The sequence below is a fragment of the Nycticebus coucang genome, chromosome 3 (genome assembly GCF_027406575.1).
Source record: "Nycticebus coucang isolate mNycCou1 chromosome 3, mNycCou1.pri, whole genome shotgun sequence".
Lineage (NCBI taxonomy): Eukaryota > Metazoa > Chordata > Mammalia > Primates > Lorisidae > Nycticebus > Nycticebus coucang.
The window spans coordinates 6568322-6590215 of NC_069782.1; the positions used below are offsets into that span (position 1 = coordinate 6568322).

The 21894-nt window shown below is 43.1% G+C and overlaps 1 protein-coding gene across 2 annotated transcripts in view; it reads left to right on the forward strand.

Annotated features, from left to right (window-relative positions):
• Positions 1-21894, forward strand: part of TCF20 (transcription factor 20) — a 99795-nt gene that overhangs the window by 60968 nt on the left and 16933 nt on the right. For both annotated transcript variants that reach the window (XM_053586306.1, XM_053586305.1), the window contains exon 3: positions 21113-21206. In XM_053586306.1, coding sequence (XP_053442281.1) covers positions 21113-21206 — 94 coding nt within the window. The remainder of the gene's footprint in view (positions 1-21112; positions 21207-21894) is intronic.

A 21894-nucleotide genomic window follows, 5' to 3' on the forward strand; every position in this document is an offset into this window, starting at 1 on the left:
TTCAACTTTATCATCACTTTTTATTCACTGATATTTTGAAGAGCTTTTTCTTCTGAGTGTACTGATTTTTTGAAAATAACTAGAGCCTGGTTTATGGCTGTAAGCTTCTCTTTTTGAAAACATTATAATATGGTTTTTGTAATTTAGAATCCTCTTGTCTGTTTTCTTTCCTTTTTTTTTTTTAATTATTATTTATTTATTTATTTTGCAGTTTTTGGCCGGGGCTGGGTTTGAACCTGCCACCTCCAGCATATGGGACCAGCACCCTACCCCTTTGAGCCACAGGTGCCTCCCTCTTGTCTGTTTTCTATTTCCTCTTTCTTGTTAGTACTTCAAATGCCTGGTTATCCTTGACCACCCACTTGTATTTTTAGGAGAGAAAGAGATGGTAAAAACAAATAGTTTGAAGCTCTGTGTTACAGTACGAGTAAAGCTTGTAATTTTCCCAGAGGAAAACCTTGAGAATTTTCTATCTAGAGATTTAACCTTGCCTATCAGCATCCTAAAAGCCAAGTGGAGAAGGGGGTGATAGGGCTGTGGGGTGGGGAGTCTGGTCTTATTCAGCGTGCAGTCTTTGACGTCCTCCCCTCTGTTAGAGTGTGCCATCTGCCCCTCTGGTGGAGACAGTGACCTGGTTTAATTGGGCAGGCTTAGGGATCTGACACCTCTTTCACACTTTGAACTAGAGCTTCATTTTCCATCCCCATCTTGTACCCTCCTTCCTGAGACACTGGTGTCTTCCCAGACTATGCACCATAAGGGGACTGACTTTCTAGTGACTGATCCACTGTGTTCATCACTCTGTGTTCTTTGTCCACCCAATGGCACTTAATTCTTTTGCCCATCCTATTTCTACCTTCCAGAATTTGAATACTTCTTATCTGCTGTTTGCCTCCTGTTTCATTCTCCATGTCCTCGTGACTTTGTCTTGCAAGTTTTATCTCTTTTTGTGTGTGTGGAGGAGGGCAGGGAAACCAGATGTATAAATCAGTAGTCTACTATATTTGATCAGATGACAGTTGTATTAATTTATATTGGCAAATACATAAATGACTTCCAGTCATAGTTAATAAGGATTTTGTCAGTCAGGATCATGGTATTCTTGGATACTTCATATTAGCCTTCCCCTTTCTCACACACCTCCCCCTAAAACACTGCATTTTGTCATTGTATTATTCCTAAAATATATAATCTTAGCAAAGAAGAAGACTATAATAAAAAAATACAAGGCCAAGTACAGTGGCTCCTACCTGTAATCTTAGCATTCTGGGCGGCCTAGGAGGATCCCTTGAAGTCACGAGTTCAAGCCAGCTTGAGCAAGACCAAGCCCCTGTCTCTACAAAAAGTAAAAAAATTAGCTGGCGTGGTGGCGCATACCTGTAGTCCCAGCTTCTTGGGAGGCTGAGGCAAAAGGGTCACTTGGGCCCAGGAGTTCAAGGTTACAATGAACTATGATTGCATCACCACATTCCAGCCTGGTCAACACAGGGAAACCCTGTCTTTAAAAGAAACAATAAACAAAAGACCCTAAAGTACAAAATTCTTTACGTAGTTTAATTTGAGCACTCATTACAATCCATTAATCATCATCTTGCCAAAGTTGATTGCCTGCTTCCGATTTTTCTTTTTGAAAGTTACAGAATTTGGTGTTTTTTTTTTTTGTTTTGATTATTTGTGTATATGACCATCTGCCAGTGTTTATTACAGCATTTAATTTTTATGTGTAAACTTTTGGGCATTCTATAGCAATAATTGGTAACCAGTAATTAGGCTAAATCCTGCCCAGCAAATCCCTGAATCTTGTGTCTCAGTCCAAGTCTAGTGTAGAGAAAGTGAAAGGCTCCTTATAACTCTGCAGCCACCTTCAGCCACAGCCAGCTGTCCCAGAAGGCAGGCAACACCAGGCCTGCCTTTGAAAATGCTTTATCAGGGCGGTGCCTGTGGCTCAAGGAGTAGGGCGCCAGTCCCATATGCCAGAGGTGGCCGGTTCAAACCCAGCCCCGGACAAAAACCACAAAAAAAAAAAAAAAAAGAAAATGCTTTATCAGGAATAGATGTCTTCAGAAAGTGACTGTTTGGTCTACTACTTGTCAGATTTGATCCCAAAATAAAATCGGAAACATAATTACAACAAATACACTGAATAAGATGAACCAGTCTTTTCTCACCCTCCACAGCTTTTAGTGACTGAATGGTCGAAGCTGGGACTCTTTAGGTAATGAACACTGAAAGTATTTTTTTCAGGGGTCCTCAAACTACTGCCCGCGGGCCACATGCGGCAGTGTGATTGTATTTGTTCCCGTTTTGTTTTTTTACTTTGAAATAAGATATGTGCAGTGTGCATAGGAATTTGTTCATAGTTTTTTTTTTTTTAAATTATAGTCCCGCCATTCAACAGTCTGAGGGACAGTGAACTGGTCCCCTGTTTCAAAAGTTTGAGGACCCCTGTTAGTAGTTGCTGCCTCAGCTGTTTCAGAAGTGTTTCAAATTAATTATATTCTCTAAGGGATATAAAAATGGAGAGCCAAAAGGTATAAAAACAGGAAGTTTGACCCTGCACTGTCTCCCTATAGCAGAGGCTCTGCCACTGCCTCCTCATGGGGTGTGGATTCCACCTTTCCTTTACAGGTTTCAGAATGCAAGCAAGTTGGCCAGTCCAAAATAAATCTCATGGGTGGCGCCTGTGGCTCAGTGAGTAGGGCGCCGGACCCATATACGGAGGGTGGCGGGTTCAAACCCAGCCCCGGCTGAACTGCAACCAAAAAATAGCCGGGCGTTGTGGCGGGCGCCTGTAGTCCCAGCTGCTCGGGAGGCTGAGGCAGGAGAATTGCAGAAGCCCAAGAGCTGGAGGTTGCTGTGAGTCCTGTGACATCATGGCACTCTACCGAGGGCTGTAAAGTGAGACTCCGTCTCTACAAAAAAAAAAGTAAGCAAAATAAATCTCATACACGGCTTTAAGCTTATCTCCTTATATTATACTCAATTAAATTTTTTTTTTAGTTTTTCCCCCTCCTATTTTAGTGTACACCCCTCTTTAAGCATAGAGAACTCACTTTATATTTTGAATTTACTTTTTCAGAACATTTGCACGTCTGTTTTATTCTCACAAGCCGCTTCGTTGAGATAGGGAGGGAGAACATATTCCTTTCCCCTCAGAATAAAAAGTGACTTACTGACTTTAGTGGCACATGCTCAGTATCGGCTGGTGATGTACTGAATTTAAAGATGGTTTCAAAAATTACACTTGTGGGTTCTTTGAGCTGATGCTCCACTATGACTACAAGATCTTTTTATTTATCTATCTTTTGCTCCTTTTTTAAACGTACTCAAGAACAAATTAAAATTACACTAACTTGCCTTCTTTCATTTAATTTGATAGATGATGTTTTCATTTGTCAAGGTCAGTTAGAGTCTAGTTTTATCGTCCTGGGTTTTAGCAGATGCCTTCAATTTTGGTCTTGCTTAATGAGCATCCCTGCAATCCTATCATGTAAGATAAGGCCACATATATTTCATTAGAAATCCATTTTGGTCTATGTATTTATCAGCTGTTTTGACAAGCATAATATTAAACAAAATGTGAAATTCTCAAGAGACAGTAGCTCCTTTCTCTGTGTCATACTACTCAGAAAATTGCTGAAAACAAATATAGAACATTCCTGTATTTAAAAATGGCCTTCAGGGCGGCGCGTGTGGCTCAGAGGAGTAAGGCGCTGGCCCCATATACCGGAGGTGGCAGGTTCAAACCCTGCCCTGGCCAAAAACTGCAAAAAATAAATCAATTAATAAGAATGGCCTTCAGTGGGATGCAGTGGCTCACACCTATAATCCCAGCACCGTGGGAGGCCAGGGCTGCACTCCAGCCCAGGAGACAGCAAGTCCTTGTCTCAAAACAAAAAAGAAAAAATGGGCCTCCAATCTCCTTCATTTTCTGAGTACAGGATGTATAGATTTCATTCATTTCTACGCCTTCCACATTGCTTCTGTCAACCTTTGACCTATGTTTATTTGCCCAGGTATATTTGTGAATCCACAATGACCTCGGACATCAGTGATGTTACAGAGGTAATTGCCTCTCAACATGCATAGGTATAACTTGGTATCTATAAGTCACATTTAAGAATGAGAAGGCCTCCAGGGTTGTGGCAGATGAGGATCTGGTGGTCATGGATCCCTTGAGGGTGCATGCACAGCACTGCCCTACTGGTGAAGAGCTGGCCTTTGCCTATTGCTTTTCCTATCCACTACCTATGGGAAGATACCCCTCCTAAATACATCCTTGCCAACCTCCTTGGGAAGTGTTAGTCTTTTTTTGAGGCAGAGTCTTGCTCTGTCATCATGGATAGAGTACAATGGCATCATCATAGCTCACTGCAACCTCTAAAGTCAGTCCATCCTCCTGCCTCAGCCTTCCAAGTAGCTGAGACTACAGGTATATGCTACCATGCCCTGCTAGTTTTTCTATTTTTTTGTAGAGACAGGGTCTTGCTTTTGCCCAAACTCCTATCTTCAAATGATCCTCCCACCTCAGCCTCCTGAATAGCCAGAATTACAGGTGTGAGAAAGTTGTTTTTTAAGTAAACTTCTTTTTCACAAGTCTGCACTGCAAGGGAGACCCCCAGCAATTAAGAATTCTGAATTTGGGGCGGCGCCTGTGGCTCAGTCGGTAAGGCGCCGGCCCCGTATGCCGAGGGTGGTGGGTTCAAACCCAGCCCCGGCTGAACTGCAACCAAAAAAAAATAGCTGGGCGTTGTGGCGGGCGCCTGTAGTCCCAGCTACTCGGGAGGCTGAGGCAAGAGAATGGCTTAAGCCCAGGAGTTGGAGGTTGCTGTGAGCTGTGTGATGCCATGGCACTCTAAGGAGGGCAATAAAGTGAGACTCTGTCTCTACAAAAAAAAAAAAGAATTCTGAATTTGTGTGGTAAACCCACAGAATGATTCAGGGCAAATACTTTCCAACAGTGCTCCACCTCCTTCCCAAAATAAGAGTTGATCTACAGAAAGTATACAAACTGTAGACTGCTCTGTTGTGTTTGAATGATTCAGCCTTTAATTCAGAAGCAATACAAAATCCCTGCAACACATCAGGGAGGGTTACACGTTAGAGTCCACGGTAGAGCCTGAGGAGTACAGTGCAGGGCGACCACCATGCACCAGGAGGGTTACACGTTAAGAGTCCATGGTAGAGCCTGAGGAGTACTGTGCAAGGCAGCCACCATGCACTGTGATCGTGGATTGATATCTTTATAAACCCCTGGTGCTTCAGCTTTGCTTCCTGGCCAGGCATGGCTGTTAGCAGTGCTGCCAGAACTCTTCTCATTAAAGGGAATCATCTCCCAGGAGTGGAATCTCACTGATTGCTGACCCAGAATTCTCTGCCATACCGACCTCATCTTATCTCTCCTTTGGAAAAAAGTGAGTTCCATTTAAGGTGAATATATCAACAAGATCTTGTTGCCCAGCTTGAGAAGACTTTTACATTCGAGACCTTCCAAACTAGTTCTAGAGAGCCCAGGAAATGGTCCAGCCACACACTTCCTTTCCCCACAGTCCCTCAAGGAGCTCTGAAATGACCAGCAAACACCAGTCATTGTCTTTAGCTTCTTAATTTGGGAACTCTGAAATCCCTCAGTGTAGTCACACATAGCGTTTGTATACACACACACAGCACACACTCACACACACACACATATACATTCAGAGGGTGCCCAAAAAATGTGTACACATTTTAAGAAAGGAAAAAACTGTCTTAAAGTTGTAATATTCAAGTCACGTTTGATTTCTAGTTACAAAAGATGCTCAAACGTGACTTATATTTATCTTTTGTTGTCAATATGTATTGAGTATTACAATTTTAATAGTTTTCCTTTCTTAAATTGTATAGACATTTAAATTTTTGGCACCCTCTGTATGTTTTCCCCCTGAAACAGTCTCAGTGTGTCGCCCAGGCTAGAGTGCTATGGTATCAGCCTAGCTCACCGCAACCTTAAACTCCTGGGTTCGAGCAACCCTCCTGCCTCAGCCTCCCAAGCAGCCGGAACTACAGGCATGAACCATGATACCTGGCTGATTTTTTCTATCTTTCGTAGAGATGGGGTGTTGTTCTTGTTCAAGCTGATTTCAAAAGTAGTTGATGTATTTTCAGACAATTTCACTAATTTGGTTAATCCTGTCTTCTTTTTGCTTCTTTCTAATCTCATTCATAGAAGGAAACTCCTGTGATGGAACCCTCTTTCATCACGTAATTCCCGTGCACTGCCCATACAAGAGCATTAAGAGGCTCTTGGAGTTACCCAATAGTCAGTCTTTGACGACACTAGAGATAGTTAGCAAGGGGTAATGATTACAGAATCTTACAGATCTCATTTTATCCTTTGTCCAGACATACTGGCTTTTTGGAGAACTTTAATATCATGTTACTTAGCCTCTCAGCCCAGTTTCTTAACCTGTATGATGAGGATAATAACTACTTTGTCAGGTTACTTGATAAATGAGATCTGTCCTAATGGTCAGTAGACACTGAGAAATTACAAGTAGAGGAAGAAGAAGAAAAAAAGAGAAGGGAAGGAAGAAACATTGAAATTACTCCAGATTTCTAATCTTGGTCATGTTGCTTCCAAGTGTCCATTTTCTTTTCTATTAAAGTGAGGATTGGGGCTCAGTGCCCATAGCTCAGTGGCTAGGGCGTTGGCCACATACACCAGGGCTGGTGGGTTCAAACCCGGCCCAGGCCTGCTAAAAACAACAACCACAACAACAAAAAATAGCTGGGCATTGTGGCGGGCACCAGTAGTCCCAGCTACTTGGGAGGCTGAGGCAAGAGAATTGCTTACACCCAAGAGTCTGAGGTTGCTGTGAGCTGTGACGCCACGGCACTCTACCAAGGGCCACACAGTGAAACTCTGTCTCAAAAAAAGTAAAAGTGAGGATTGGATTCTTGCTGAGTATCTTCTTCCTACTTTGGTGGTAATTTTCTAAGACAGATGAAGAATAAAATATCCATATTCAAAAAGGTGGATTGAACCAATTGTTCTCAAACTTTCTTGAGGATAAGAAACACCTAGACTGCCACCTACACAGCCTCTCCTAGGATGGTACCCTCAGTCTGCACTTTCAACACAAGCTTTGGATGATGCTTGCTGGTGCAGATGACAGAGAATTACACTTTGTGAAATGCTAAAATCAATTCTGAAAACTCAGGGTTCATAAGCTAGTTGTAGATGTAGGTGCCAGAATTTCCTTTCTAGATTTGGACCAACTTTTTCCTTTCAGTACAAGGTGTCCTGGAAGAAAAGGCCTTGGGTTAAACCTGTCTGTGGGAGTGAGGGTGACCTGATGAGCTGTGAGGATGTGTCTTATGTTATCACTTCACTGAGTGGCCCCCACTAAAGCCTGGATGAGAGGTTTAGGTTGCTGGTCTTAGGGATCAGTGGCCCTATAGAGTTGCATTGGCAGTACTTAAATATGCCAAGACATCTTAGTTTTTTTCTGCGCCTCCTAAGGGCGCCTGCACTGTCTCTCTTGTTAGGCTGTGCTTGCCCTTGGAAAACTCACTGCTTCTGGGAATAGTCCGACAAGACTTTAATCTGTTTAGGAAGATGGACAGATGGGCAGCCTGGTGAAGTAGATGGGGTACAAGGCAAGAAAGGGGAACTTACAGATGCCAGTAGAAAGAATTCCACAGCCAAGTGTTTGGAACAACTTGGGAGATTTCTGTTCCGGTAGGGTCTTCACAGATTTGAAATCTTGTTAAAGGAATCTTTTTGTGGCAGCAGGTTTGTTGTTTCTAGAAACAGTAAACATTTTAGTACGGGCACCTCATGAATAAGCAGCTTCCAGTAATTGGCTTTCTGGAAGCACAGACCCAACTCCTAGATGGGGTAGGCCATGGCAAGGAGCAGCTTATACCAAGAGTCACTCCCCTGGAGGGTAATTTCTTTAAAAAGCTGCTTTTTTAGATTTAGAAGGCCCAGTTTCTCTTTATAAGCTAATCCACTGTTTGAGCAAAAGGTAAAATAAAAATATGGCAATACATGATTTTGTACAACTTAAATTTCAGTGTTTTAACCCTTTCTATAAGCATTTACCTCTCTGTACTTAGAGAAACAGCTGCCACAGGTCTCTTCCTCCTGCTAGGTTCAGCCTTTGCTCAGGTGTCTCTGCTCTTTTTCAGAGGAAAAGTGCTAATTACTGACTTAAACCTGGTCCTGGACTTTAGCATTCTGTATTCTTCCTTTCTGACTTCTTAAAGAACACAAGTTCTTTTTCTTCTTAACATGGAAAAACTTCCTTAAATAAAAATATATAATGTTTTCAGCAAGGTTTTCTACTGGGACTGTGAAAGAAACCCTAAGATGAGAATTATTTTAATGGAGTGTATATACCTTGTGGGTAAGATAAAATGCACACTGCTTCAGGGGAAAAAAAGGCAAGTCTGCTTAGCCCTAAGAAACATCACTATTGACGTTTTGAGTTATGACTTGTATTGACTTTTTGAGTTATGAAAGTATGTATTAACATTGCAAACAATATGTATACATTTTATGTAAGAGAAAAGAGATTAAACCAAGCCTTCTTGAGTTAATAATCTAGAAGAGGGATAAGGAATAGGTTCTTTTTGTTTGGTTTTGTTGTTGTTTGTTTGTTTGTTTGTTTGAGACAGTCTCACTCTGTTGCCCTGGCTAGAGTGCCATGGCCTTATAGCTCAAAGCAACATCAATCTCTTGGATTCACATGATTCTCCTGCCTCAGCACCTCAAAGTAGCTAGGACTACAGGTGTCTGCCATAACACATGGCTAGTTTTTTCTATTTTTGGTAGAGATGGGGTCTCATTCTTAACTCAGGCTGGTCTCAAACTCCTGAGCTCAAGCAATCCGCCTGCTTCAGCCTCCTCAAAGTGCTGGGATTACAGGCGTGAGCTACTGCACCTGGCCTGAGGAATAGTTTTAACTTAAATTATGGCAAGGAAGTCTTTTTTTATTAGATAAGTTGCTTTATACTGCTTTATTTTGTCTTACTAAGTTTGTTATTGCTGAACCTGAAAGTTCAAAACCCATGAGATTTAGAGGTAGGGAATTCTAGAACATTTAAAACTCTCAATAAGGCAAGTGGCCAGTATCTATGCCTACCGCAACCATAGTTGGAGTTCATTCCATGTGTGATAATTTGTGGGCACCTTGATAGAAATAATTAACAGTACCCTGCCTCAGTCTTACAGGTTGATAGAACATTTTCATCAGTAAAGTGTGTGAATGAACACAGATAGCTGCAAGTGGGTAAGTGGTTAAAGGTTGTGCCTGGCCTGTAAGCAGCAAAATAGCTGGCTTTGATTTAATCCCCAGTAGTAGATTGTTTTGACTGTGAGCTCCTCCCGGGTGTACAGGGTATTCTCGCTGCTGCCCACAGCCTTACAGGTGAGCCCAGAGGGCCTTACAGGTTGCAGGGGATCATACATTCCACGTGGGGCTGGAGAATAACAGAAAATGACTAGGGATCACTACCGGTTCTATTTTTCCCTATTTTTATATAGTGTTCAGGAATGGCCTAAATGCCCTTTTTAAAATACTCTTTTCCTTTGTTGTTAAGCACATTCAGGTTGTTTTGCCCTCATCTATATATCCTTAAATAACAAAAGATCTCCCCCCCCCCGCTGGGTATTATCCCCCTTGTACTTCTGAGAAAACCAAGACAAAGAAACTCACTTGCGGGCTCCTGTAAGCTCCTGAGAGTTGGGGCCAGGCATTTCTCTTTCTCCCTGGACCACTCCACTGCTGTTACGCCTCCACAGTGGCTTCCATGGACACCTCTGCTCCACTGAAGAATTCCTAGAACTTCCTTTCCTCCTCAGCTTTCTCTCCATTTTTCTCACTTCGGGTCTTTGTTTTAGACTGTCTATATTTTTGAGATAGAAACCAAGAAAGATACCCCCAAATATAAGGAAGGCACATATAGTAAATGTCAGTTAAACTAAGTGGAATCCTTCTTTAACTGGAGTTTTTCTTTTTCTGCCCTCTGCTTTAAGCAAAACAAAATGATATGGGGGGAAAAAGCTTGCTAGCAGAGATTTATTATAAAGAGCAAGTTCTGGATTATATCCTGGAGTCACTTTGGTAAAGCTTAGTCTCTTCCTAGTGTCTTAAGAGAATATTCTTAATATAGAATCAACTCTGAGGCAAGGGGAAATAATCCATATAACTCAAAATGCTGAACTGATTACTAAGGTGAGAGGATAAACTGAGTTTCCAGCTTTCAGTTACCCAGAAAATGTCATTTGAAATTAAACCTATACCTGACCATTCAGTTCGGATTATACTTTAAGTCCAATTTTACTTTATTTACCTTCTATGCTGTAAATGAAATGTTTCTAAAAGTAAGTAGCATTTAGAGCAGGTACCACATATGTACTCACCTCAGAATCCAATTGCACTGATGCCCCAGACCTCCAAGGCTTCCCTTCCACTGTGCCGCTTTACACTACCAGACACTTGGTTCACTGCAGCATATGTCACAGACCCCATGGCCATTTGTTATCAAGTCCTATCGGTTTTATCTCCAAAATGTCTAAATACAGACTCCTATGCATTTCCATGAATGCTCAAACTCTTCCCATCGTCCCTAACCCAGCAACAGCCATTGTTGGCCCTGGGTTCCTGCGCATGGACTCCCCCTCTTCAGAATGCTGCTTCCTCGTCAGTCCCCTGCACTCTGTGTGCTTGTCCCTCTACAGCTGCTTCCTCGTCAGTCCCCTGCACTCTGTGTGCTTGTCCTTCTACGAGGCACTTTGTTCCCCTTCTCCTGGGTGGGCAGCTTCTACTCATCCTCTACAACTTGGCTCAGGCAACACTCTCTCAAGAATGCTTTCCTGGCTCGGCGCCTGTAGCTCAGCGGCTAGGACGCCAGCCACATACACTGGAGCTGGCGAGTTTGAATCCAGCCTGGACCTGCCGAACAACAATGACAACTGCAACCAAAAAATAGCCGGGTGTTGTGGGGGGGTTCCTGTAGACCCAGCTACTTGGGAGACTGAGGCAAGAGAATCGCTAGAGCCCAAGAGGTTGCTGTGAGCTGTGACGGCAGGGCACTCTACCCAGGGTGACATAGTGAGAACTCTGTCTCAAAAAAAAAAAAAAAAGAATGCTTTCCTGACTTCTGTAACTGGGTTAAGGGCATGACCTCTAGGCTCTGAAGTACGTCTTATATCCCAGTTTAGGTTTTGCTTTCCCCCGTACCATTCTGTGAGTTCTCTAAGGGCAGATACTAGGTGAACTTTGACATCCCACTTCAGCCCTACACATAGGCATGCAATAAAAATGTGTTGAATGGATGAAAAGATTGTTATATGCTGAAGTTGATGCTTTCAACGCATGAGGAAACTTAAATATCAGAGGAAAGATCACTGAGAATAGAAGGCACCTTGATCGGCTGGTGGCAATCCCAGCACTCTGGGAGGCCGACGTGGTGGACTGCTTGACCTCAGGAGTTTGAGACCAGTCTGACCAAAGCAAGACCCTGTCTCTACTAAAAATAGAAAAACTGAGGCAAGAGGATCACTTGAGCCCATGAGTTGGAGTTTGCTGTGAGCTGTGATACCACAGCACTCTACCCAGGGAGACAGGTTGAGACTGTCTAAAAATAAATATAGAAATGGATGGATGGATGAATAAAATGCACCTTAATCACCCATGTGGAGAACTGAACTGAGGAACACCAGACCCATCAACTCTTTTTTTTTTTTTTTGAGACAGAGCCTCAAGCTGTCCCCCTGGGTAAAATGCCATGCATTACAGCTCACAGCAACCTCGAACTCCTGGGCTCAAGCAATTCTCTTGCCTCCGCCTCCCAAATAGCTGAGACTACAGGTGCCCGCCACAACGCCCGGCTAGACCCATAAATTCTTGTTAGTCTTTGTGCAGCCCGTGTTTCCACTTCACAGATATTATAGTTTCATGCCATAGAGTCAGGATGAGCATGTTAATAAGGCATATTGGAAGTCCCAAAACACAGCTGATTAGGCAAGTCAGAATGTTTTCTATTTGGTAGAAGGACTTGCATTTCATGATTCTGTAAAGGAGCACCTCCCTGGCCTTTTGTCCTGTGTTCCAGTGGCTATCTTCACATTATAGCAGATCCATCTTACTTTCGACCAGCTTAATGTGTGAAAATCTGGATTTATAAAGCAAGAATAACAGAAGTATATATGATACAGTCATCTAGAGAAGAATCCTTTCCCACCTTTGTCTTAGACCCGTTAACTTTGCATTATTTGTTTGCTGAATGATGAACACATCCATTGTGTAAGCCATGTGTATGCTAAATATGTTCTTTATCTGCTCAAGGTTGTAGCTAAATTCTGGTGTCCTCTCTTTGGCAGATGAAACACAGAAAGACAAGGAAGGACATTATTATAATTTTTTTTTTTTTTTTTTTTTTTTTTTGAGACAGAGTCTCACTTTGTTGCCCTGGGTAGAGTGCCATGGTGTCATAACTCACAGCAACCTCAAACTTTTTTTTTTTTTTTTTTTTTGTAGAAACAGAGTCTCACATACCACCCTCAGGTAGAGTGCCGTGGCATCACACAGCTCACAGCAACCTCTAACTCTTGGGCTTATGCAATTCTCTTGCCTCAGCCTCCCGAGTAGCTGGGACTACAGGCGCCCGCCACAACGCCCGGCTATTTTTTTTTTGTTGCAATTTGGCCGGGGCTGGGTTTGAACCCGCCACCCTCAGCATATGGGGCCGGCGCCCTACTCACTGAGCCACAGGCGCCGCCCCAACCTCAAACTCTTAAACTCAAGTGATCCTCTTGCCCCAGCTTCCCTAGGAGCTGGGACTATAGGTACCCCTCACAGTGCCTGGCTATTTTTGAAGGGGAAAAAACATTCTCAGTCCAAGCGTTCTAAACTGATTAAAGGCATAACTTCACCATATACTGCAGACAGGCTGTCCCCACTATGGGTATAGTAGGAAGGGAATTAAGGGAACAGGCTTTCCTCCTGGCTCAAAACAGACCATGGACATAGGTGGCAGAGGCTGCCAAAGCAGCTGCACTTAGATTTTGACCTTGGTCATGCTTTCTGTGCATTTTGTACCACTTCCAGGGCCAGTCAACACTCAGCCCCCACCTAGCCACAGAGACACTTGTTAAATTTATAATGTGATCTGAAGGCTTTTTCTTTTTCTTTTTTTTTTTTTTAGAGACAGAGTCTCACTTTACTGCCCTCGGTAGAGTGCCGTGGCGTCACACAGCTCACAGCAACCTCCAGCTCTTGGGCTTACGTGATTCTCTTGCCTCAGCCTCCAGAGTAGCTGGGACTACAGGCGCCCGCCACAACGCCCGGCTATTTTTTTTTTTTTGTAGAGACAGAGTTTCACTTTATGGCCCTCGGTAGAGTGCCGTGGCCTCACAGCTCACAGCAACCTCCAACTCCTGGGCCTAAACGATTCTCTTGCCTCAGCCTCCCGAGTAGCTGGGACTACAGGCGCCCGCCACAATGCCCGGCTATCTGAAGGCTTTTTCAAAGCAACAGATACTGCTCAGGGTCAACAGCCAAACTACTTTTTGATTGAGGGCTTATGGGAGGAGAGTGGGAATCTCAAAGGACAATTTTATTTTGGGTTATTTGCCAGGTGCAGTGGCTCATGTCTGTAATCCCAGCACTTGAGAGACTGAGGTGGATGGATTGCCTGAGCTCACAGGTTCAAGACCAGCCTGAGCAAGAGCCAGGCCCCATCTCTAAAAACTAGCTGGACGTTGTCACAGGCGCCTGTAGTCCTAGCTACTTGGGAGGCTGAGACAAGAGAATCTCTTGAGCCCAAGAGTTGGAGGTTGCTGTGAGCTATGACACGACAGCACTCTACTGGGTGACAAAGTGAGACTGTGTCTCAAAAAAAATAAATAAAATATTTGGGGTTATTTTATATCTCAAAGGCGATGGGATTAAAGAAAGTGTGTGTGCCTACTTTTCTCTGCTTCTTTTGATGGGAAGCAGATGACTGTGTCCCAAGAGGCAGAGATGGCTATTTGGTTCTAGTTGTGTTGTCCAGTACTGTCAGCTGGGCAGCAGAGGGTCCAGAGTCGGCCGCAGTAGATTATTCTAACGTGAGTTGGGGGCAGGATGGGAGATCTGTGTCTGGGAAGCACATAGCAGATGACTAGTGCAGACAGCAAAGGAACCATGGTCCCCAAGTCTTGCCACTTAACAGCACGGCAGTGTGTGCAGGCGAGCCTATGATGCACTTCTCATTCTAGCGTGCTCAGTATGCCTCTTTTTTCAGTGCTTTTAAACTCTTGCTAGTGTTTAATTTGTATGTGGCTGTATGTAGTTTTAGCCCCCATTTATTTAACACCTTTCCTTCCAATGCAAAATGCTTCAGAAAACTTTAAAAATTGTTCTTGTTTATCTATTGGTTAAGGGTAGAATAATCAGAAGGGAGGAGACAGTGAAAGTTGTAGCAGTAGCTAAGACGTGAAATATCCAGAGATTGACCAAGAGCTGACCATCTGTACCCTTGGAGATAAACTACTACTGAAACATCCGGAAGCTATAAACAATTGTGACAGCAAGTGTCCAGGCCCACCCAGTGTCTGCTTGTTTCAGGCAGTATTCTAGGATGAAAAATTCCTTCCAAAAAAATAACTTAATCTATCTTACTTTAGTAAGCTATACTCGGTATATATTATGTCTGATTTTGACATCAGTAATTGCAAATAGTATGACACTTATTGCCGAAGATGCATTTTCTACAGGGTGACCATAAAGTTCATTTGCAATTTAAAATACTGTGCAATTTAATTGCACAGCACTTTATGGGCACCCTGTATATTGTTATAAGTCCTAACAATTATGTAACTTTCTAGTTTACAAAACACTTTCACAGTTATTTCAGACATTAAAAAGAAGTCAAAGCAAATATTGCTGTTCCCATTATACAGATGGGTACAGCAATATTGCTCTGTATTTGCTTTGTAAATCAATGTAGTGACTTTTGGCTTTCGTGCATATGGTGACACTCTCAGTCTTTTTCTCCACTAGCCCTGTGCTGCATTATACTGGGATAATATTTACATTAGATCCACCATATTTATTCTAAAAAGGCAGTCAAACCTGGAACTTTTGTTTAAGTACACATGATTATTCTTCAGCTAGTTAAAGGCTGACTGATGTTTCATGCTGGTACCACCAGAATTTATTAAAATGTGCGTTTCATCATTTCAGTGTCTGAAATTGGCACTGGGACAGCTGTGTGGAACATGAGTGCAGCTTTTAAGTCTGTGCGCCTGCTATACACCTTCAGGAGCATTGAAAAAAAATGGACCTGAAAGGAACTGGGGATTTCCCTGGTCCTCTGAGGTTGGCTGAGACACATCGATGGGGCTGGGCTCTGATACAGGCTCCAGAGGTTGGCACAGAGCCTGCCTCCCAAATCTTTGTGAGAATGGCAGGCAGCAAAGTGCTGTAACCAGTCTCAGGCCTCATGATGAAACATGAGGAGCATGTCTAGTTCTAAGGAAGCAAAAACCAAAACATACAGTGTTGTACACTTAGGACTTTGGCCAACACCTTGAAGTTCTCTTGAAAGAAGATTGATAAGGGTGTAGAGTTGCAGCAAAGAAAGATGCTCCCAAACCCTTAAAGCAGTGGTTCTCAACCCTCCTAATGCTGCGACCCTTTAATACAATTCCTCATGTTGTGAGGACCCCCCCAACCATAAAATTATTTTAGTTGCTACTTCATAACTGTAATTTTGCTACAGTTATGAATCGTAATGTAAGTATCTGATATGCAGGATGTATTTTCATTGTTACAAAGGGGTTGCAACCCACAGGTTAAGAACCGCTGCCTTAAAGGGCAGCTTCTTGTTGTATGTGGACCTCAGTGCTGTCACATAATTGTCATACATAGCTAGGACAGCAGCACCTTCTGTCCTAGATATAGGAGGCCTAATTAAAAGGGAAAAAACTCTCACTGATAGCCAAAAATTAACACATATCTTGCTCTACATTCTCCGTGCTCTACCAGCATCAGCTTCTTAACTTTTATTGAAGAGTAGCCTCGTTAGTTATCTCCCAGCTCTCAGTTTGTCCAGCATTGCATTAATTCATTCCATCAGTCCACACTTACAGTGTGCTAGGCCCTGGGGATGCAAGAATGAATCTCAGTTTATCGGAGATGGATGGATGTGAATAAGTAAACACTGAAGGCATGAGCAGGAGTGTGTGCAGTGCTGGATAAAAGCCATCCAGGCATGGTAGTGGCAAAGTGTATGATCTGCAAGGCTTGGACAGAAACAGTCATCAGTGCACTAGTAATACTATGACCCAAATGCTTTGGCGCTTCGAGGCTGCTCTGAGATGCTCATTATTAAACAGAGTGATTATTTAGGTCACTGTTATATCTCATGGAAAGAGCCTTTCTGTGAATGAAGAGGCATGTAGACTTCTCCCTTGGAGTATCCCTCAGATTAAACGGCTTGTAGTTGATTCAGCCCCTGCAATTTGCCACCTCAAGTCATCAAGCCCTATCTCTGAGACAGGGGCTGGTGGAAGGTTCAGATTTAGGTGTCTGGCTACTTTCTGTTTAAACATGCCCCAAAAGTCATAATACATTCCTAATGTATTTCCTGAGTTTACGTTACCAGAAGTATAATTCTTGTCAGAGTTCCTTAAAAAGTAGCTCTTATTTCCTTCCTTAATAATGGAAAATTCACTATTAAAAGATCTTACATCATCAGAAGTTTAGACTGTTGCTTATTTGAAAAATGTATCTTGATGCTTGAAGCCCCCACTGTGTGTCTCTCTCATTTTGTGTGGGGAGTAGTATCCTGTGGACTTAACCTCTCTTACAAGTGAATATCGCTGCAGAATAGGAGAATGGTAGTACAGATAGTGTCTTCCAGCAAAAAGTAAAGAATAGAAATCTAATTGGAAATAGATTAACCCAAGGCTGGGAGCAGTGGCTCAGGCCTGTAATCCTAGCACTCCAGGAGGCTGAGGCAGGTGGATTGTATGAACTCAGGAGTTTGAGACCAGCCTGAGCAAGAACGAGACCCTGTCTCTTAAAAAAAACCAAACAAACCAGGGGTGGGCATCTGTAGTCTCAGCTCCTAGGGAGGCTGAGGTAAGAGGATCACTTGAGCTCAAGAGTCTGAGGTTGCTGTGACTATGATGATATGGCACTCCACTGAGGGTGACAAAGTGAGATTCTGTCTGGAAAAAAAAAAAAAAAGGAAGAAATAGATTAGCCCGGTATTGATTTTTGGATAGAAGAAGAGAACAGATATAGAAGATATTATGGACATAAGTTTTTATAGTCTGTCTTCAACACCTGACACTTAGGAAGTGCTTTTCAGATGGGTAGTTGAGAGAATGAAGGAAACTAAAAGGCATCATGGTATGGTATGAAGAAGGTTGAACTTGAGGTTCAGAGGAAAAAGGATTGAAGGTCAAACTTTCGTTACTAGCTATGATATCTGCAGATCTCTCTGCTTTAGCTTGTTTTTCTTCAACTAGAAAAAAAGAACAGGAAGACAGACCCAGATGGGCGCCTGTGGCTCAGTGAGTAGGGCGCTGGCCCCATATACCGAGGGTGGCGGGTTTGAACCCAGCCCCTGCCAAACTGTAATGAAAAATAGCCAGGTGTTATAGCGGGCACCTGTAGTCCCAGCTACTCGGGAGGCTGAGGCAAGAGAATTGCCTAAGCCCGTGAGCTGTGATGCCACAGCACTCCTCTACTGAGGGCGACAAAGTAAGACTCTGTCTCAAAAAAGAAATAAAAAAAGACCCAGAGTCTCATCTTTAGTGATCTTGATGTCAAGATTTGCCTAATGGAAAGCGAAGCTGGTTGCAGTGGCCCATAGTTACAATGCCAGTGTTTTGGGAGGCTTTGAGGCAGGAGATTGCTTGAGGCCACGAGTTAAAAGACCAGCCTGGGCCACATTACTGCATCTGTCTCTACAAAAAAAATTTTAATTAGTCAGGCTTGGTGGTGCTTGCCTATAGTTCCAGCTACCTGGGAGGCTGAGACAAGAGGATCACTTGAGTCTATGAGTTTGGGTTGCAGTGAGCTATGATTTTAACACTGCACTCCAGCCTGGTTAACAGAATGAATGAGACCCTTTCTCAAAAAAAAAAAAAAGAGTCTGGTCATGTGACTCACATCTATAATCCTAGCATTCTGGAAGGCTGAGGAGGGAGGATAGCTTGAGCTCAGGAGTTCAAGACCAACCTGAGTAAGAGCAAGACCCGGTCTCTACTAAAAATAGAAAAATTAGCCTGGCTTGGTTGCTGGTGCCTGTAGTCTCAACTACTTAGGAAGCTGAGGCAGGAGGATCACTTGAACCCTGGAGTTTGAGGTTGCTGAGAGCTAGTCTGATACCACAATATCTCCAAAAAAAAAAAAAAAGAGAGAGAGAGAAAGAAAGAAAAGAAAAATGGATCAAATTGTAGGTGTTTCCACGAGGGAGAAATTTGTTACTTGAAGAATGTAAAAGAAAAACTAAACAGTCACCTCTCTCATTATGAGATTTTTGTGAAATCCCTGAATATTAGTTGTCTATCATTACCAAAGACTTGTTTATCGTACAGTTCTGAATGTTAGAAGTCCAACACAGGCATCTCGCTGGGCTAGATTAAAGCACGGGCTGAACTGTGCTCCTTTCTGGAAGCTCCAGGGAAGAGTGTGCTTCCTTGGCTCACGAGTCCTTTCAGCTGTGAGGCTGGCAGCACTGCATCTCTCCTAGCCCACTCTCACCATCATATCTTCCTAAAGCCAGTGATGCTGAATCCCTCTGGTAGAGGTTCGGATTTGTGCATTTAACCCTCACAACATTTCTATGAGATGAGCACTCTTAATAGTCCCATGTTGGCAGGTTGAAGAAACAAAGATTGGAAATTTGGCCAAAAAGGTATATCTAGAAAGTGGTAGAGTCATTTACCAGGCTGTTATTTAGGCTCCAGAGCCTACATACTTCATACAGCAGTGTCTCAAATAGTAGATCTCTTTCTTTGTCAATCGGGATATTTGATAGCAGGTTATGAAATTGTGTAAATGGGTTTTGTTGGGTTTCTTTCTTTTTTTAAGTTTCCTGTAACAAGTCTGTAGGTAGGGTGGCCCTGGGGTCAGGCGATTAAGTACTCAGTGGTGTCGAGGTGGGTCTGGGTCTCTTTTCCTTGTCATTCTTCTGTCCTCAGCACATTGGCTTTGTCTTCATGCTGTTCCCTTGTGGTGACACAGTGGCTACCATAGATCCCATCATTCAGCCCCCACAGAGGCTCACCAAGAAGATGGCCTATTCTTGTTCCCTCCTCCCCACCCCACCCTTTTTTTTTTTTTTTTTTTTTTTTTTTTCATTTTTTTAAGAGATGAGGGTCTAGCTATATCACCCAGGCTAGTCTTAACCTCCTGGTCTCAAGCAACTGTCACACCTCAGCTTCCTAAGTAGCTGGGGGCATAGGCACCCCACTATACCAGCTTCTGACCTCTTTCTAAGAGGTCAGAAACTTTTGCAGAAACCCTCTCCCTGAAGACTTTCCTACCAGAAATGCTTGACACACCCGCTCCCAAACTCGACTAAATGAGATTAACCCTTTGGGGTGAGGGGCAGGTGCAGGCCCTCAGGATGGCTGAGTGCCAGGGACTCCTCAAGCAAGACAAGGGTAGATGGGCCACACTTTATTCTTGATGGTGACTCCTCTCTTTCCAATACTGTCTCTCCTTTCTTAACAAGGATGTAATGACACCTGGTAAATGTCTACTGATTTATGGGCACCCAGAAGGATCTTGGTCTTCTGAGAGGAAGGGAGAGTTCTTAAATGACTTACCACCCTTTCCTGCCCCATTTGTCTGTGCAGTATAGCAGGGTGGTCAGCCTGAATCTAGCTCTGACCTGGAACAAATTAGTCATCTCGTCTGCCAGGAGGGGTAGTTCGGAGGACTGGCTGAGTTAATCCTCATCAGTTGCTACAGCCATCCTAACTCCTGGTAAGCTCTTGGGCTTCACTGTTGCTGGCATTAGCATAGTTTACCATCAGCATCAGCATTGGGGGCTTTGAGCCAGCTTGAGTGTGGCTGCTTTATTTTATTTTTTGTTGGAAACAAGTATCTGTATTTTCTGGGTTAGTCTTATCTGGGTGTGCCTCAGCCATTTGAAGAATCTGCCATATGTGTTGTGTTTTATGAATATGATTGTTGTTGACAGGACACATTTCTTATGCTGATGGGATGTACACTCACAGGAGCCACATCACAGGGATAACAGAGATGTGCCCCACTTTAAGAAAACCTGACTATATTAAGGAGGAGTGTCTCAATTACAGAAAAGTGTCTCTTTTACCCAGAAATTCGTGGCAGGTTTTTAGCCAGAAATCCATGGCAGGTTTTCTGGTGCATTTAAAATAAGATTAAAAATACCATTTGCACACAGGAGCCCATTTTTTCTGAAAGGGAAATATACTCATGTTGGGCATTTGGGGTAAGTAGATCAAAAATAAAAATAAAGTCTTCTTACAAATATAAGAACTAGAAACCAGATTCCACTTTTAATTCTAAAAGATTTATATATAATTCTACTACCTTGCCTTTTCCTTCTACCCCAGAATTCTGTAGCAGAAGTGCGCAGGGAAGGTCTGCAGGCAGCTCACAATAGCAGTGAGGCAGTGACCAGCAGAGTATGCAGGCGGGTGGACAGCAGGGACATCAGAGGCCGGGCCGGGTGCCCCACCCTCTGGTGTGTCCAAACACACACTGTAGCATTGCTTTTCTTCTCTGCTGTGGTGTTCTATTTGATTTGAGAACGTGTTTGAGGCCTGGCATTGCTGGATCTCGTCCCATGGTGGTCAGTGAGTGGTGGTTAGAAATTGGCCAGCCCAGGGCGGTGCCTGCGGCTCAAGGAGTAGGATGCTGGCCCCATATACCGAAGGTGGTGGGTTCAAACCCGGCCCCAGCCAAAAACTGCAAAAAAAAAAGAAAAAAAGAAAGAAATTGGCCAGCCCATCCTGCCAGCACAAACTCTTCTAACCACAGAGACACATGCTTCTGAGGTCTGACTGATGGGGATCTGGAAGAGAGGGATGAATTTGGGATACTGACATGCCTGACTTTTTCCTTCATTTCAGAAATGTTCCCACTGCCAGGAGGCAGGCGCCACCTTGGGCTGCTATAACAAAGGCTGCTCCTTCCGATACCATTACCCGTGTGCCATTGACGCAGGTAAGACCGGACCCCACACCCTTGTCCAGAGCATCCAAAGAGTTACACTGTATAGAATCCAAAGGATGAAGACATACAATTTGATTTTCTCCCCTTGTTTATAGATTTCTCTCTCTCCTGACCTTGTTCTGTTTGTATTATCCTTTCTGTGTTTTAATAACAGTTTTGTCTAATTCACATCTGGTTCACCTTATTTAAATGTACAATTCACTGGTTTTCAGTATAGTCACAGAGTTGTGCAACTATCACCACAATAGATTTTAGAACATTTTTATCACTTTATTAAAAAAAATTTCTACCCATTAGCCGTTACTCACCTTCTCCGCTCCCCCCCCCCCAAAAAAACCTTGGCAGCCACTAATCTACCTTCTATCTCTGTAGATTTGCCTATTCTGTACATATCACATAAATGGAATCATGGCCTTTGGTGACTAAGTTCTTTGACTTCAAATAATGCTCCATGTTGTGACATATATTAGTACTTCATTCATTTTTATTGCTAAACAGTATTTTGTTGTGAAGAGTATACCATATCTTTTTTATCCATTTGTTGGTCGATGGACATTTGGGTTGTTCCTGCTTTTTGACTGTTATGAATAATGTAGAACACTCATATACAAGTCTGTGTGGATATGTTTTCAGTTCTCTTGAGTGTATGCCTAGAAATGGAATTGCTGGTCATACGGTA